General features: G+C 46.9%; 3 protein-coding genes and 1 long non-coding RNA gene across 8 annotated transcripts in view; all 4 read right to left on the bottom strand.

The window, feature by feature from the left end:
* Positions 1 to 18,020, bottom strand: part of LOC310838313 — a 437,762-nt gene that overhangs the window by 104,395 nt on the left and 315,347 nt on the right. The window lies entirely within an intron of this gene.
* LOC310837528 (uncharacterized protein) overlaps positions 1 to 18,020 on the bottom strand; it is a 331,410-nt gene that overhangs the window by 282,847 nt on the left and 30,543 nt on the right. The gene's annotated exons all lie outside the window — the stretch shown is intronic.
* On the bottom strand, positions 1,997 to 3,236 carry SURF2 (surfeit 2). The gene has a single exon (XM_083725186.1). It carries the CDS (start codon positions 3,219 to 3,221, stop codon positions 2,379 to 2,381), a length of 843 nt encoding a protein of 280 aa, XP_083581312.1. The 5' UTR covers positions 3,222 to 3,236; the 3' UTR covers positions 1,997 to 2,378.
* Positions 5,324 to 15,753, bottom strand: LOC310837326 (uncharacterized protein). Of its 5 annotated transcripts, XR_014560497.1 has the most exons (7): positions 15,468 to 15,626; positions 14,195 to 14,281; positions 11,373 to 12,000; positions 9,143 to 9,269; positions 8,248 to 8,367; positions 5,991 to 8,015; positions 5,324 to 5,492 (listed from the first exon to the last, which is right to left on the bottom strand). XR_014560497.1 is itself a non-coding variant. In XM_083723724.1 (5 exons), the coding sequence occupies exons 1-5, from the start codon at positions 15,509 to 15,511 to the stop codon at positions 6,664 to 6,666; spliced, it is 2,271 nt and encodes a 756-aa protein (XP_083579850.1). In that variant the 5' UTR covers positions 15,512 to 15,753; the 3' UTR covers positions 5,909 to 6,663. The 5 variants fall into 5 exon arrangements, 3 of the variants coding, with proteins under 3 accessions (XP_083579850.1, XP_083579851.1, XP_083579852.1); XR_014560496.1 differs by lacking the exon at positions 14,195 to 14,281 and having other exon boundaries at positions 15,468 to 15,753; XM_083723724.1 differs by lacking the exons at positions 5,324 to 5,492; positions 14,195 to 14,281 and having other exon boundaries at positions 5,909 to 8,015; positions 15,468 to 15,753.

Raw genomic sequence — 18,020 nt, 5'->3', positions numbered from 1 at the left:
AATATATTAAAATTTTGATCCACAACAGTCTCAGTATCAACTTACTGGTGCTGATAGGTTTGTTCAGGGTGGTCATGTAGTATGAATACAGCAGCCACACAATCCCTGCTGGGTTGTAGAGCTCTTCCTCCAACAAGGATGAGCCTGACAGACTGGATTGGATAGGAGGCCTAGCCAGCATCCTGCTTTCCCAGTGGCCAAACAGATGCCCAATAGAATCCCAAAAGCAGGACCTGCATGTAATAACACTTTGCCCACTTGCGATTCCCAGCAGCTGTTATCCAGAGGTAAACCACCTCTGGCAGTGGAGGTACAACTTACGCCCCATGAATTTGATTTAAAGCCATTGCATCCTGCAGCAGTGAGTTCTATAGTTAAACTCTATGCTTGCCCTGAATCTTCCAACATCCTTTGCTGGATGTCCCCGAGTTATTAAAATGTGCTCTGAGAATGTGAGAGCAGCTGGATCAGCCCAAGGAGCCCATCTGGTCCAGCTTCCTTAATTCCTCCAAACATCCAGCCAGAGTCCTCTGGGTGGGCCATAGCAGAGCATAAAGGACACAGCCCTCTCATGTAACTGATACCCAGAGGTAGACTAGCCCTAGAGATGGAATCTCCATTCGGCAGCCATGGCTAATAGCCTTTGCTTAGGGTTGTCAAAAGTTGTTGAGCTTTTTTTAAGACAACCCCCAGATTCAGGACAAGGCGCCAACTTTCAGAAATTCACCCTGGACATCAATTCCACCTTTGAAATGTGAAATCCCAGTAATGTCCGGGAAAATCAGCATGCATTAGCAGCCCTATCTTTGAAAAACATTCTCCCACACATTAGTTATGTGACTGCCACCTTTATTCTAGATTCTTTATTTTACCATTTTTTTAACAGGTGTGGGTAGAGAGACTCCTGTTAAGCTCATGTTGGATTGAAGAATTGTTCCTTTCCCAGTCATGAGAGCACTGTGTTGGTGGTTCAGGAGGGAGAGACTTGCAGGTGTGGTCCATGTTGAATTATTCCATATTTCCTGAAGCTATGTATAATCAATGGAGAAATAAATATTTGCCCGGGGGGGGGGGGGGAATTCAGCATGAGTTTGACCAAGCTGTGGGAGGCAGTGGAAGACAGGGGTGCCTGGTGTGCTCTGGTCCATGGGGTCATGAAGATCTCTGATGGACCCTTACTGGGTTCTGTGATTTCAGCAAGCATCACCCACATTGTCTCTCAAGCACCTCTGAATCCACAAGGACTAGAAATTTGCTAAAAACTGAGTTCCTTAGGAGACTTGAGTTGTGTCTTTCCTCATATTCTCTTTTTGGTGTGCCTACATTCACAGCCTGTGCAGAACTGTATTTATGGTTTAACACATCATCCACAAATAAAAAAAATATTTTGGAAAGAGCAGATTTGTGTATGTATGTTTTCTTACTGCCAGTTTCGTAAGCTTTATTCCAGCCTTCCAGCTCCCACCCAATTATATAACTCTTGATTTGTTTTCCTGCATTTTCTGACTTGTCACTGAAGCTGCAGGCAGTGACAAACTACCCAGACCTGGTTCCAGCCTCCATTTTGCCTAATATTTTATTACATTTTTAAATCCTGAACTGGGAGTTCTCCACACCGCAACATTTTATTGCAGAGCCCATTTGCTCCCCCCTCCCTTAACCAGATAGAATCACAGTCACAAATGCACCAATTGAAGTTTGCTTTAAAAAGGAATTCATTCCAGTTCAAGTCTGACCCGTTACAAAACAAAGTTCACAGTTAATCTAAAATAGGGTTTCCCAAACTTTGGTCTCTCTCCAGCTGTTTTTGGACTATAACTCCCATCATCTCTAGCTAGCAGAACCAGTAGTCAAGGATGATGGAAATGGTAGTCCAAAAAAACAGCTGGAGACCCTGATCCTTGGCAGTCTCCCCCAAAAGTATTCAGAAGTTTACATGCTGCTGTGCTGAAGAATAAAATATACTAAGACTAATAAAGCATTGGGACACACAGAGTGGAGTATGAATTGTTTATTTCCCCCCAACAATTGCAATCTGTAAACTTAAAGGCCCAAAGGGCTGGATTTCTGAAAGAATGCCATGGGCCTCAGATTGTGAAATGACAGAAGATGGTCCGATGAACTAGAAATCACCCAAGATTTTTGAACTAATTCACTGAACGCTGTTCAACCAATGCACTTAACCCTGACACATGGGAAGATGCCTATTTTCCAGCTGTTTTCCTAGCCACTAGACATACATATTTTTTTTTGGGGGGGTCAGAATTAGGTCAGACGAAGCCAGTCTTCTTTCCCCAGCCCCTCGCCACACACAATCGGTGTTTTGTGGTGTCAAGAAACGTCTCCTTCCCACTGACGTCTCTCCCAAAGCTCCGATTTCAACTTTTGAGCTTCTTCTTGCGGGGGCCTGCTTGTCTCTTTGCCCTTTTGGTGCCTGCTTGCAAATCCACCTCCATGGGATCCCCCCTCTCTCCCCCCGCGACACTTTTATCCGCCGCTGGCTCTGCCCCCTCTCCGTCGCTGCTCCTTTCCTTGGCTGCTGGGTTTTTCTCCGGGAAAAGCTCAGGCGGGTACAAGTCGCTCATGCTGTCGTCCGTTCCGCTGCTCTCGCTGCTGGACGGGTGCTCCCAGGATCCCTTCCGATCGGACTGCCGGTGGATCCCTGCCGGTGGATCATCCCGGGCGGCACGGGGCTTCCGGAGCAAGCAGGCGGGGACGTACTTCGTGCCCTCCTTCTCGCATTCTTCGTACCGTCTCAGCGCCTTCTGATAGCGCCGGCCTTGCACGTGGCGCTGGACGTGCGCCGGGATCCTGTTGATGTGGCGGAGGGTGAGCTTGCAGAAGAGCTGCCCCGGGCTTTTGGTGCTGGGCACGATGTGCGGCCCGTACTCGCCGTAGTCCAGCGCCCCGGCCGCCCGGACCAGCCGAGAGTACTTCTTGCCATTCGTGTAGGCCTGGAGCTCCGGCAGCCGGCAGGGCAGCTCGTGGCCGGTCAGGGCGCAGCGGACTTTGTCCCCCGCGGGCAGGAGGCGCAGAGCGGGGTGCTCCCGCAAGAAGCGCCGCACGGCGTCTGCCGGACCCTCGCGCGCCGCCTCGCACATGGCCGCTGTGGGTGGGGCTACGGCGGCCGCGAGGGAAATAAGGAGCGGCGGCAGCCAATCAGGGCCGCCCAGGCTGCCGCTCCTAGAGAAGCGGGAAACTATCGCAGGCCTGGCACTCATAAACACTTCCGGCTCCCTGCCCTCATCTGAGCCATATGCGGGGCGAAAAGAGAGGGTTTACCACGAGGCGTCCTTCTCTCCTTTGTGCGTGAGGAGCTGGTTTCTCAATAATAATAGGTAATAGTAATAGTAATAGTAGTGGTAATGATGATGTTTGGGTGACAACTCCGTACAGGAATCTTGGCGAAAGAAAGACTTAGGCGGCGAAGGGGTTCCCTGTGTGTTTTGTTTATTGTTACTGATTAAATTTGTATACTGCCCTATACCTGCAGGTCTCAGGGTAATTCAGTCTAAAATCACAATATAAAACCAAAAAGTGCATAATAAAAATAAAAACAAAAATAATCCATTAACCCACCAACCCCATTTTGTGGCGGAAGCTCCCCCTCAATCCTTTTGTTAAAAAACTTTTTGCTTGGGTGGGATTTTTTTTTATTTTAAAGAAATATATTTTTATTCTATATATTATAGAATATATATTATTCTATATATTAAAAAATGTTGGTTTTTATATATATGCGTGTTTTTGCTTAAAATATTTTAAGTCGCTTTGAACTGCTGTGTCAAAAAACGGCTAATAATTTTAATACAGTAAGTAATAAGAGGGACCGATAGTTAACCCCATCTAAAAACCGTAGATCTGATGATAGAGATATGATAGAGATCACCCAACAAGCACTTTTAACAAACAACAGGTTCCCAATATTCTTTAAACAGTCCCATGACTGAAAATGAAAGTAGCAACTCACCGCAGTAATGTTGCCCAATTGAGCATTTGGAGAGCATTTGGTTCCTTTTAACCCGGGTAGCAGACAGGGAAATGTGTGACTGTGGTGCATTAAAACGCACTGCCTACAACGCATGTGCTTAAAAACGGGTCTGGGACTCAGTGAAATAAAATTCCTAATTGGCTGAATATTAGAAATGAACAACTTTGTTTCCAGAAATGTGAGGCATGGATACCAGTAGTACATAATATTCAATGATTTCCCGGGGCTGGAAATGTCTTCCTATATACATAAAAACGTAGGGCTGTCGTTACATTTCAAGTTCATACGACTATCTCTCGGGGGACAAGCTATCTCCAACATACAACAGCACAGCAGCGCAGATGTCAGGCAGCTGTTTAAAGGAGAGTGGGAGGTGTGCTGCGTTAAACACAGCCGCAGCCACCTTTAACAGCCAGGGAGGTGCTTCTGAGATCCATAGAATTACAGTGGTGCCCCGCAAGATGAATGCCTCGCAAGACAAAAAACTCGCTAGACGAAAGAGTTTTCCGTCTTTTGAGGTGCTTCGCAAGACGAATTTCCCTATGGGCTTGCTTAGCAAGATGAAAACATCTTGCGAGTCTTGCGAGTTCCCCCCCCACTTTTTCTAAGCCGCTAATAGCCGCTAAGCCGCTAATAGCGCTAATCCGCTAATAGGGGTGCTTCGCAAGACGAAAAAACCGCAAGACGAAGAGACTCGCGGAACGAATTAATTTCGTCTTGCGAGGCACCACTGTACGTATAAAATTATAGAGCTGGAAGGGACCCCAGGGGTCATCCAGTCCAACCCCCTGCACTGCAGGAATCTCAGCTAAATCCATGACAGATGGCTATCCAACCTCTGCTTTAAAAACTTCAAGGAAGTCCACCACCTCAAAAGGTGGACTGTTCCCCTGTCAAACAACTCTTACCGTCAGGGAGTTCTTCCTGATGTTAGTCAGAATCTCCTTTCTTGTAACTTGAAGCCATTGCTTCAGATTTTACCCTCTGGAGCATGAGAAAACAATATTGCTCCCTCTTCCATGTGAGAGCCCTTCGAGATATTTGAAGATGGCGATCATATTTCCTCTCAGTCTCGTCTTATCCAATCTAAACACATCCAACTTCCTCAGCTGTTCTTCACAAGGCTTGTTTTCCTGTTGTTTCCAGCAAGAGCTCCTGAAGGAGTTTTAAACTCCAAAACCCACAGAGCAAACTACAATAAAGAATTTTGCTTCACTGAACACCAGAGCTTCCCACTTTTTTGTCCTGTCCTTTTAAGGTGTTTGGCCCCAGCCCCCATTCTGCTGCATACTCAAATCTTAGAGGGACAAAACAAGATGTAATATGCATCCCTTTTAAAACAAGATCTTTTTATTTTTAATTTCCAGATTTCCTTAGTTTCAGAAGCTGCGGTCTTTGCCTATAGATACCAGGCTGCTTTGTAACTGAGCCAGAACACATTCAAACTGAGGCACTTGCACCTGCACACAATCCATTTATAATGCACTTTCGAAAAACATGGCTTCCCTCCAAAGACTTCTGGGAGTCGCGGTTTGCTAAGGGTGCTGAGAGTTGATAGGAGACCCCACTATTCCCCATCCAGTTACTATTCCCATATTATTATTATTACTGTTTATTATTTGTTATTATTGAGAGCCAGTGTGGTGTAGTGGTTAAGAGCGGTAGTCTCGTAATCTGGGGAACCGGGTTCGCGTCTCCGCTCCTCCACATGCAGCTGCTGGGTGACCTTGGGCTAGTCACACTTCTCTGAAGTCTCTCAGCCCCACTCACCCCACAGAGTGTTTGTTGTGGGGGAGGAAGGGAAAGGAGAATGTGAGCCGCTTTGAGACTCCTTAAAGGGAGTGAAAGGCGGGATATCAAATCCAAACTCTTCCTCCTCTTCTTCTATTAAATTTGTACATATGGGGGTGGAGCAAGGGTCTCCTAACAACTCTTTAACAAACTACAGCTCCCAAAATTATTTTTGGGAAGCCATGACACTTCAAAGCGGTATCATGGCGTCTTAAAATGTGTGGCGTAAATATGGCCAAAGTTCTGAAACGTAACAATTATGACTTGGGGGGCGGGAATGGGCTGCTAGAACTTTCTGGGGGGTCGAGGAAAGGTGAAACCAGGGATGGGGGTGGCGGCCTGCTGTGAGCACTCTAAATGTTGCTGAACTACAATTCGGCTAAGGGGAGTTCAAATGGATAAGCGGTCTGAGGGGATGTGGCAGGTTTATAAGAAACAGCTTCTACCCCAATGCAGTGGTACCCCGGGTTAAGAACTTAATTCGTTCTGGAGGCCCGTTCTTAACGTGAAACTGTTCTTAACCTGAGGTACCACTTTAACTAATGGGGCCTCCTGCTGCCACCATGCGATTTCTGTTCTTATCCTGAAGCAAAGTTCTTAACCCGAGGTACTATTTCCGGGTTAGCAGAGTCTGTAACCTGAAGCGTATATAACCTGAAGCGTCTGTAACCCAAGGTACCACTGTACAAGAGTTTGTATTTCATTGACACAATGACCCTCTAGGTCTGTGTTGGACTCCAACTCCCCGGCCAGCATGGTCAGTGGTGAGGGAGGAAGGGAGTTGTAACCCAGCAAAAATAATTGGGGGGGGGGGGAATCTGGAGGTCCACAGCTTCCCTTCCCCCGCTGTTATGTGACTTCCTTCTTGGAAGCCTCCTCCTTTAGAACGGCTGTTGAGCTGGAGTTTCCCTGCAACTGGGGCTGCCCCAGAGAATTTCTCCCATGTGGGTTTCTTCCTGTTTAATGAGCTGGGCTGGAGCTGGAAAGCTCTCCGGAAGCTGCTTCTCGCCTGTGTGGGTCAATTTGTGCCGCCGGAAGGACGTCCCGTCTCTGTAGCACCTCCCGCAGTCCGAGCACTGATAGGGCTTCTCCCCGGTGTGGATCCTCCGATGCCTCCGCAAGGACGTCCGGGTGCCGAAGCATTTCGCGCACTCGGCGCATTCGTAGGGCTTCTCCCCCGTGTGGGTCTGCCAGTGGATGACCAGGTTGGTCCTCTGGCTAAAGCTGCGGCCGCACTCTGAGCACCCAAAGGCCTTCCCGGCTCCCGCGCGTTTCAGGGCGCACTTGGCGAGCGAGCCTTCGCTGCATCCTCGGCCCTCGCGCCCCTCCCTTGCGCACACCGGCGATTCCTGCGCGGCCGCTTCGCCAGGGGAGCCTCTCTGGTCCTGCTGCTGCTGCTCGCGCCGTTCCCTCACGTGCGTTATGCCGTGCCGGAAAAGGTACTGCGCCTTGCTGAAGCCTTGCGCGCAGACCGAGCACGTGTACGGCTTGTCGCTCGGGTGGCCCTCTTCGTGTTTCAAGAGCTCCTCCAGGTTCTGGAAGCCCTTCCCGCAGTCGGCGCACTTGTGGGCTTTGGTGCGCATTTGGGCCGCGATGTGCCTCCTGGCGGCCGTCCAGTCGCTGAAGCGGCGCCCGCACTCGGTGCACTCGTAGGGCTTCTCTCCCGTGTGGATCCTCTCGTGCCTCTTGAAGGAGGTCCTGTCGCTGAAGCTCCTTCCGCACTCGGCGCATTGGAAGGGCCTCTCCCCCGTGTGGGTCCTTCGGTGGCCGCTGAGGTGCGCCTGCTGGCTGAAGCACTTCCCGCAGTCGGAGCAGGCAAACGGCTTCTCTCCCGTGTGCGTCCTTTCGTGGATGATGAGTTTCCCTCGGCTGGCCAGCCTTTTCCCGCACACCAAGCACTGGTGCGTCCTCCGTCCCGGAAGACTCGCTTGGTTCGGGACAAGGAGGTCAGGATTCTGCATGAAGGCCTTCATGCTTTCGAAAGCTCCCTCGCTCTGGAAGATTCCCAGCTGGGCCAAATAATCCTCAGGCTTGCCGTAGCCTTCCAGGCAATTAAGGAACTGGACTTGGCTTTCATGTGAGCGGCTCCCCAGTTGCCCCTTGGCGTCTCCGGCCCATGCGCTACCGAGCGCATCTTCTGGCTCAGCTCTTCTCAACAAAGCCTCACTGCACAGTTCTACGTCTCTAGAACTTTCCGGCCCATTTGTCTGCTTCTCATACCCCTTCTCAACCCCTGCCGGAAGAAGCAGAGAATTGTGACATAAGATTTTCGTTGGTTTTTAAAATCTTCTGTCTGGTTTTTTTTTTTTTAATGCTGTCTGGTGTTTTGTTTTAATTCTTCTGATAGCTTAGCATTTTGTGTGTGTATGTGTAGTTTTAGTGTGGTTTGGACTTTCTGTAAGCCACTTTGGGAACCTATTAAAGAGCAGCGTGTAAATCAAATAAGAGTGAATATAAATAAATACCCAAAGAACTCCTTCCTCTTGATCTCTCCTCTCTTTCAGCAGCTCCCTGGACAAATATCTCATTTTCTTCTTCCTCTTCATCCAGCCAGGAGACGAGTTCGGGTTTGAGAAGCCAAAGTCCTTCAGAGGAAACAAAACGAAGAACCATCAGCACAACCTTAAAAGGGCTCCACTCAACCTTACTGGCCCTCTGCAGACACCAGAAAAGTGACTAGGCTCTTCCACAGGACAGCTACCTCATGCATGGGTCCATCTATCTCAGTACTGTCTTCACTGACTGGCACCAACTATCCGGGGAATCAGGCAAGGAGCCTGTCCTAATCCTGGCTGGAGGTGCCAGGGATTGAAACTGAGACTTTCGGCTCAGCCGCAGAGCTGCATCTCTTCTCCACTTTGCCAGGTCCGCCCTCAAATGTGGAGCTGACCCCGGCCGCGTTCGCCCTATACATTTAAAGAATTCTTATATCCCTTCAGCAGCCACAGCTTCCGCACCCAAAACATCCTGGGGACTGTGGTTGGTTAAGGGTGCTGAGAGCTGACAGCAGACCCCTGTTCTCCTCACAGAGTAACAATTCCCAGACTGGTTTAACAATCAAGCCCTCTTCCCGGGGAATTATGGGACTTTTACTTCAGCGAAGAGAATAGGGGCCTCCTAATAACTCTTAGTACCCTTAATAAATTACAGCTCCCAGAATTCTTTGGAGGCAGCCATGACTCTTTAAAGTGCTATCATAGAGCTTAAAATATGAAAGTGTGATCTGTGGGGGTCAGGTGGATTATGAATCTCCTGCCCCCAGCAGGGAAGGTCTTGAAATTCAGCTGCCAAAAACATCTTGAGATGAACCAAACCAATAACCAGTACTCATATTCTGTGCTTTTTGAACAGCGTCCTTACCCAGGGAGACCACGTTCCCATAATTCTCCAGCATAACTTCCCTGTACAGGGCTTTTTGGGCGGCATCCAGGAGACTCCACTCAGCGCTGGAGAAATACACAGCCACCTCTTCAAAAGTCACCTGCTCCTGAAAGGAGAGAGCACCGTCAACTTCTCAGCAGCGCGATTTCTCATTTGCTCACAGCTCTTATCAAGCGAGGGCTGTGCCACTGTTTGCAGGGAGCGTAGGAAAAAGCATGGGATGTGGAGCTGAGCAAAGAATGCAGCTTCCGCACTTGTTTAAGGTTCCAGTCCTCATGGAAAGACCTACATTGGCTCCCAGTATGTTTCCGTGCACAATTCAAAGTGTTGGTGCTGACCTTTAAAGCCCTAAACAACCTCGGTCCTGTATACCTGAAGGAGCGTCTCCCCCCCCCCCCCACCGTTCTGCCCGGACACCGAGATCCAGCGCTGAGGGCCTTCTGGTGGTTCCCTCACTGAGAGATGCCAAGTTACAGGGAACCAGGCAGAGGGCCTTCTCGGCAGTGGCACCAGCCCTGTGGAACGCCATTCCATTAGATGTGAAGGAAATAAACAACTATCTGACTTTTAGGAGACATCTTAGGGCAGCCCTGTTTAGGGAAGTTTTTAATGTTTGATGCATTATTGTATTTTAATATCTTGTTGGAAGCCGCCATGGGTGGCTGGGGAAGCCCAGCCAGATGGGCGGGTATAAATAAAATAAAATAATTATTATTATCATGGGTGCAAAGATCCGCTAGAAAGCAGGCGGAGCTACAGTTCCGAGAGTTCCCCGTGAAGAGGGGTTGCATGTTAAACCACTCAGGGAATTGTAGCTCTGTGATGGAGATAGGGGCCCCCTAACAATTCTTTTTCTTATTTTTTAAATACTACTTTTTATTAGTTTTCCATTACAATCCAGTAATAGCCTCATTATAACAATGCCAGTTTACAATACAATTACCAATACCTATCATTCAAATACTGAATTATATAATTTAGATAAAGTAGCCCCCCACAAGCTAAAATTGATGGTTGATGAGTTTCTTTATTTCTGCGTTCCAAAATCTTATTAATTTCAATTACATTCCAGTCATAATAATAATAATCCCATTATACAACAACTGCAATATTAATAACTTCTATTCGTCTTGACACATTAAATTATTTATGAAACTACAAGTGAAGCGCTCAAACTATAACCTTGTTCTTCCTGTGTGAGGAAATTATTCTGTCCATGTTATTTCTTCCTGTCCTTGTAAAATATTATGTCTATTCTCTGTTCCCCCCCCCCCACCAGTTGTTGCTGCTCTCCATCATGCCTTGGGCAAAGCTGATATTCTATTTTTATTGTTGTTCCATAAATTTCTCCCTCGCTGTCACGTGCTTCGTTGTTTTGCAACTTTAACAATAGCTGCAAAAGTCACTATGTCCCAATAACCCATTTTCGCCATTTTTCCTCTCACCCTGGGAAGAAGTCAAACTGCAGATGACTCAATAATGAACCTTATCAGTTCCTTGGCAAGTTGACAAGACTCCTTTCATCCTACCATCCCTGGGAAGTGGGTTTTGTTTTTGTTTTTTAGGATGCCCAGAATTGCCCCCTAACAATTCTGGGCATCCTAAAAAACAACAACCCACTTTCCATGATTCTTTGGCCGAATTCATGACCGTCTAAAGTGGTGTCTCAGCGCTTCAGAGGTATGGCTCAAATGTCACCTAAGAATGCTCATTCCTCTATGGGAATATTTTGAGATTTTCCCCTTTCAAGGTTTTCCGGACCCCCTTATACAGCGGTACCTCGGGTTAAGAACTTAATTCGTTCTGGAGGTCCATTCTTAACCTAAAACTGTACTTAACCTGAAGCACCACTTTAGCTAATGGGGCCTCCTGCTGCCGTCGTGCCGCCGGAGCACGATTTCTGTTCTCATCCTGAAGCAAAGTTCTTAACCCAAGGTACTATTTCTGGGTTAGCAGAGTCTGTAACCTGAAGCATATGTAACCCGAGGTACCACTATAAAGCCTTTTTGTACTTCTGTGGATAGACTGGGGTTACCTAAGCCTGCTGTTGCTTCCCCCTTGTGGGTGGTGCTGTTTTGGCTACTTAAGGAACGGCACCCATTTCCCAAAAATCGAGAAAAAAAGGAATGGCGCAGCAGTGGTCAGCAAGCACCCATCTTGCACCTACCTTCTCAACCCCTTCAGATTGCTTGCAGCAAACTGTTCTTACCTCTTCTTCTTGCTCCTCACTGCTTCTTTCCCTCGGGAGGAAATTGTCGGTCGCCGTCGCTCGCGAGCCACCCTCTGGCCCAATCGCCCTGACCCAGCTCTGCATTTCTGGGGGCAAGGCCCTCAGGAACTCCTCCAGGGCCACCAGGTCCAAAATCTGCTCCTTGCCGTGTCTCTCGGGCTTCAGCCACCGGCAGCACAGCTCCCAGAGCTGCCGGCAAACTTGTCGCGGCCACTCGGCTTCGTGGTGGCTAAATGGCCGGATATAATGATGCCAAGTGTTGGAGACGCTGCTGACCCCATGCGGGGTATCTTCCCCACCTCTCCTCTCAAGGCCCCACATGCTCCCGGCTTGAAGAATGCAAGGACCCGCAGCCCTGCCGGCAAGGTAGCTGGCCTGCTCCTCTTCCGCCATTTTCGTCCCCAACTTTGGATCCGCCAGCAACTGGAAGCTTGGGGTGTTGGCGCTGCCTTGCTCAGTGGCCATTTTGTGTCTCAGGCCAAGCCGGGCATCTGCGACTGGGGTGACCATTAGTCCAATGTTGACTTTTGGAAGGGTGTTTCGACACCTCAAAACAACACACACCGCAGGCCAAAGAGGCCCAAATTTGTTCCCGGTGAGCTTCTCCCTAGGGAAAGGAGTAAGCACCATTAAAAAGGTTAGGAGAGACTAGAAACATTTTTATTTATTATTAATTTCTATACCGCTTTATATTTTCAAGAAAAATCTCAAAGCGGTTTACAGCATATTAATTCAATAAAACATAAATAAAACAATCTGAAGTCAAACATAGATTATACAGTGGTACCTCGGGTTAAATACTTAATTCGTTCTGGAGGTCTGTTCTTAACCTGAAACTGTTCTTAACCTGAAGCACCACTTTAGCTAATGAGACTTCCCGCTGCAGCTGCGCCATCGCTGCAAGATTTCTGTTCTCATCCTGAAGCAAAGTTCTTAACCCGAGGTACTATTTCTGGGTTAGTGGAATCTGTAACCTGAAGTGTATGTAACACGAGGTACCACTGTACAGCCAAAGCAACATAACAGAAAACTAAAATATTATCTTAAAAATTTCACAATAAAACTTGCTTCTGTCTCCCATGGGAATCTATGGGACTTTGAGATCAAAATCAGATTGCAATGAAATCTCATCCCAGCTAACTTTACAACGATATATACTCTCAATGAATTTTTTCTGAAAACTATGTTGGCTCAGGTAGCCTAAGAGCATAGCACAAACCCTGGAACTGACCTGAGTTAGCTGTGCTGATGCCCAACCAACCAACATGGGGTGAGGAGAGAGAAATGTCAGTGCAAAAGTCCAGTAGCTGCAAAACCACCAAAGTTTATGGTGTTAACATATTACTTTATTTTATTTTTTGTAAAAAAATTAAAGTTTCTGTTTAGCAATTTTAAATACACATTTTAACATCCTTATAATATCAATCCCTTCTTCTCTTTCCATGGTTCATTTTACATATCATAAATCCCTGCATATTTTATGTAAACTAAACCATTCAGTATTCCATTATTACATCCATCTAAACTTATTTACACTGTTGGATTTATCTTAATGCTGCCACCGTTTTCAGATATACACAATTCTTTCTCCATACATTCAATAAATGTTTCCCAATCTTCTCTAAACGTATGTTCTTCTTGCTATCTTTTTCTATATGTTAAGTCTGCAAGCTGCGTATATTCATAGCTGTCAACTTTTCCCTTTTTTAAAGGGAAATTCCCTTATTCCAAATAGGATTCCTGACAAGAAAAGGGAAAAGTTGACAGCTATGCGTGTATTCTGTCAACTTGAGTTGCCATTCTTCTTTAGTTGGGACCTAGCTCATTTTCCCTTTTTGGGGCTAACAAAACACAGGCCACAGTAGTAGCATACATACTGGTAAATAACTTTTTTGGGGACACTTGGGCATATTACTTTATTTTAAAATCTGCATTTACTGTTGTTTTGAACATGCATTTTACATTTGACTTCCTTTAGTAATGTTTTCTTTTGAAATGCTTCCAATTTATTTTCTGTTGTTATCTTTGCTGCATTAAAAGTGCATTCCGGAGCTGGCCTCCTTTCCAATGTTTTATTTTGATATCCTGAAGGTATTTTACCTCTGACTTTCTTCAGCAACGTTTTATCCTGGATTGTTCTATTTGATGTTTTTAATGTGCCATAAACCGCTTCAAGATCTTTTTCTTTAAAACTGTAAAGCTACATAGAACTGAAATGAATCGTAACAACAACAATAATTAATATTAATCGGAGTCCCTGAGAATTGAACCTGGAGCCCTCTCCTGTAAAGCAAACGTTCTGACACACAGCTGACATCAGAAATCTCCCTCAAAGTTCAAAGAGGGGTGAGGGGAGAAGAAGAGCTTCCCAAATTCTGATAATCTCTCGCATTCCGAAAAGAAAAAAGAAAAATAAGAGTCAGTGTGGTGCAGTGGTTAGAGCGTTGGACTAAGAACAGGGAGACCAGGGTTCAAATCCTGACTCGTCCATGAAGCTCAATGGGTGACCCTGGGCCAGTCTCTGCCTCTCAAAGTAACCTGACTCTCAGGGCTCTTGTTGGGGATTAAATGAGGGAGAACCATGTAGGCTCCTTGGAGAAAATGGTGGGATACAATTGCAATAATAAAAATTCAAGACAATTCACCAGTTATTTCCTAATCTTTTGCTCCCCATTGGGGGGGGGGATACCATTCAGTGGGGACTATTAACAATCCATTTTCCTGACAAAAAGCATTGCGGCTGGAAGCAAAAGCAGGCAGAACAAAGGTTTAAGTCAGGCTACAATTTTACACACACCTACCAATGAGGACTTGTCGATCAGAAGGTCGGCGGTTCGAATCCCTGTGACGGGGTGAGCTCCCGTTGCTCTGTCCCTGCTCCTGCCAACCTAGCAGTTCGAAAGCACGTCAAAGTGCAAGTAGATAAATAGGTACTACTCCAGCGGGAAGGTAAACGGCGTTTCCGTGCACTGCTCTGGTTCGCCAGAAGCGGCTTAGTCATGCTGGCCACATGACCTGGAAGCTCCATCGGCCAATAAAGCGAGATGACCGCTGCAACCCCCGAGTCGTCCGTGACTGGACCTAATGGTCAGGGGTCCCTTTACCTTTACCAATGAGTAAGCCCCACTGAATACTGAGGAAATTACTTCACAGTAATTATGCAAACAGAATTGGTTTCCAAACAGCCCCCTGGAACACGTTTCAGGGAGGCTGCTAGGTTTTCAAATCTGGTTTTAGTTCATTTTAATTATTTTTTAAAGTTTTAAGCATTTTTTGTTTGTTTTTAATAAAAAAAACCCTAATTTTATGGTTTCATCATTTTTCTGTAAGCCCATCTGAGGTTTGATGACAACCGAGCAGTCTATAAACATTGTGAAATTTAAATTAAATTAACTGGTCACTTATTCTTCAGAACAGCCTTCCCTAAGCTCCAGATGCCCTCTAGATGTTTTGGACTGCTGCTGGCTGGAGTTGTACACCCAAAACTTCTGGAGGGCATCATATTGGAGCTACAGCTCCCCTCAGCCCCACGAAGCAGGGCTCTTGGGAGTTGTAGTTCAAAGCACCTGCCAGGCACCAGGCTGGCAATGGCTGGCATTTTGTGGATTGCAGTCCACTCCCTCTGCTGCATGAAGTGTTATTTTGTCGTCATTATTATTATTATTATTATTATTATTATTATTATTATTATTTTCTGTTACATCCTTGGCTACCCCCCTGCACTCCCCCAGCTTTTGGGTCGCAGCACATTAAAGCCCTATACTGAGCCTGGATGAAAACGGGGCTGGCGAACCCCTCCCCTAAAACTCGTTTTTTAATTTTTATTTTTGCAAACGCCTTTTCTTCCAACCGCCTCCCGCTCCTCTTTCATTAGAACCATTGCTTTGTTCATAGCCTTCCAAAACCACGATCTGCACATAATTGAAAGCAGCTGGAAACATGAAAATAATAAGAATATATGCATGCAAAACTCCCTCCAGCCCCAGATCTTTTGCTCTTTCGTCTCCCTGGACTTTTCCCAGGAGCTTTGTTTGAAATCCCTCCCTCTGCAATTGCAACACGCCTTGCACTCACCAAGGATCTTCTTGCAAAAGGTGGAGGGAAAGAGCAAGAGGCATCAACGAGGCATCGTGCCCCCCAACCCTCTTGCTGGGCTGCTACTTGGGGGGCAAAGGACCCTGCCGGTGCCCCCCAACCCCACGCCCCCTATGGCCGGCAGGATAGGAAGTGATGTCCGCGGTTCCTCTCCCTCCCCTTCCTCCCAGGCTGTTCTGGGAAACAGGAATCTGTCGCCTTAACCCTGAGAAAGTCATTTCCACCCCCCCAGCTCCTCCCACCCCCCAAAAAACCCCAACCCTGCTGGATAGGACCCCAAAGGCTCGCCTCTCCTTAAAAAGCCCAGCCTCCTCTTCTGACAGTGGCCAGCCAGAAGACTGCAAGCGCAAGAGCCGCCTCCTTTGTCTGTTGCAAGGATTTAGAGATAGACTGCCACTGGCACTGGAGGCTCCATTTAGCATATTTTTTTGGGGGGGGGGTCACTAGCTGTTGTGAAATCCTGGCAAACGACACCTCCGGGCAGCTCCTGGACGAATTCAGACGGTCGTGACGCGTACATTTTATGGTCTTGTTTTTAGAATATTGGCATTTTAGTGATTTTCGTGCAAAGAATGTGCAATAGGGCATAGGGCGGTGGGGGGGTTGGAAGAGGAGGAAGAGGAAGATAAGAAGATGTAAAACTATATCACCTTTAGAGGACATCTGAAGCATAGCTGCCAACCGTCCCCTTTTTTTTGCGGGGAATTCCCTTATTCCAGCACCGTTTCCCGCTGCTATCCTGGATTGTTAGATATCCCGTAGACTGTCCCCGGGACAGGTGAGGCTGCTGATCCCTTATTTTCAAGGCTGCTAATCCCTTATTTTCAAACCTGAAAGTTGACAGGTATGATCTGAAGGCAGCCCTGTATAGGGAAGTTTTTAAATGTGTATTGTGCAATGTTTTAGGGGGGTACCTTGGTTTGCATACGTCATGGTTTGCATACGTTTTGGTTTGCAGACGTGCGTGTCCAGGTTTGCAACCTTTTTTTGGATTACAAACAATTTTTTTTTTTTTTTGGAGGCCCCATTGGCGAAAGTGCACCTTGGGTTACAACCTGTTTTGGTTTACAAACGGACCTCCGGAACGGATTATGGTTGTAAACCAAGGTACCACTGTATTATGTTTTTATATACATCAGAAGCCGCCCAGACTGGCTGGGGCAACCCAGTCAGAAGGGTTGTTGTTTAGTCGTTTAGTTGTGTCCGACTCTTCGTGATCCCATGGACCAGAGCACGCCAGGCACTCCTGTCTTCCACTGCCTCCCGCAGTTTGGTCAAACTCATGCTGGTAGCTTCGAGAACACTGTCCAACCATCTCGTCCTCTGTCGTCCCCTTCTCCTTGTGCCCTCCATCTTTCCCAACATCAGGGTCTTTTTCAGGGAGTCTTCTCTTCTCATGAGGTGGCCAAAGTATTGGAGCCTCAGCTTCAGAAGGGTAGGGTACAAATAATAAAATTATTATTTATTGTCTGTAAGCTGCCAGGGAAGAAGGTGGAGTATAAATAAATAAATGCATGGTAATAATAATAATAATAATAATAATAATAATAATAATAATAATAATATTCTTAGCATCCATCTGTGGCTGTAGAGACCGATAGGGGAGAGACATGTTTTGTTGCAGCTGGGGCAGGGGAAGGCGTTCAGCTGTGGTGCTGCAGAAGCAGTGCAATGTTTCTTCTCTCTGCACTCCTCCCAGCGGCCATTCCTCCTCCGGTCACCGTTATGGAGACACAACCTCACTGTTTGTTTCCAGTCACACCCATTCAAGAAAGCGACTGGGGTTTGTTCAATCTGGCACATCTCTACACCAAGAGAAAAGCGTCGCTGGTCCTTATGTGAGAGGCGTTGTTTGCAGATGACACAGCCTTGACCGTGCACTTTGAGGGAGCCCTACAGAGACTCATCATAGCAACAGTAATGATAGTCTAACGCAGGGGTGGCAGCAGGCCCAGTGCCCTCCAGGTGTTGCAGCTTCAACTCCCATCAGCCCCCAGGGATGATGGGAGTTGTAGTACTGCTCTTTATAAGTTGCACTGAGCCTTCTCTGTGGTGCCCCCCCCCAGTGATGGATTGCTCCTCCGTAAAGGATCTTTTTGGTTCCAAGTGGATCTCAACTAGATCTGGAAGGTTCCACAATGATTACCCCAACTCTTAACTCTCTTAACAAACAAACCACCACAGTATTAAGAGTTTACAATGATAAATACACTTTTCCTTTTCAAATAATAATAATAATAATAATAATAATAATAATAATAATAATAATAATTCATTATTTGTACCCCCGCCCAACTGGCTGGGTTTCGCCAGCCACTCTGGTCGGCTCCCAACAAAGATTAAAAAATATCACACATTAAAAACTTCCCTAAACCTGGCTGCCTTCAGATGTCTTCTAAATGTCAGGTAGTTGTTTATCTCTTTGACATCTGGTGGGAGGGCGTTCCACAGGGCGGGTGCCACTACCGAGAAGGCCCTCTGCCTGGTTCCCTGTAGCTTTGCTTCTCGCAATGAGGGAACCACCAGAAGGCC

This window comes from Podarcis gaigeae (assembly GCF_964106915.1).
Source record: "Podarcis gaigeae genome assembly, chromosome: 2".
NCBI classification, from domain to species: domain Eukaryota; kingdom Metazoa; phylum Chordata; class Lepidosauria; order Squamata; family Lacertidae; genus Podarcis; species Podarcis gaigeae.
The sequence above is the reverse complement of the archived record's forward strand: the minus strand, read 5'-3'. Positions and strand labels throughout refer to the sequence as shown.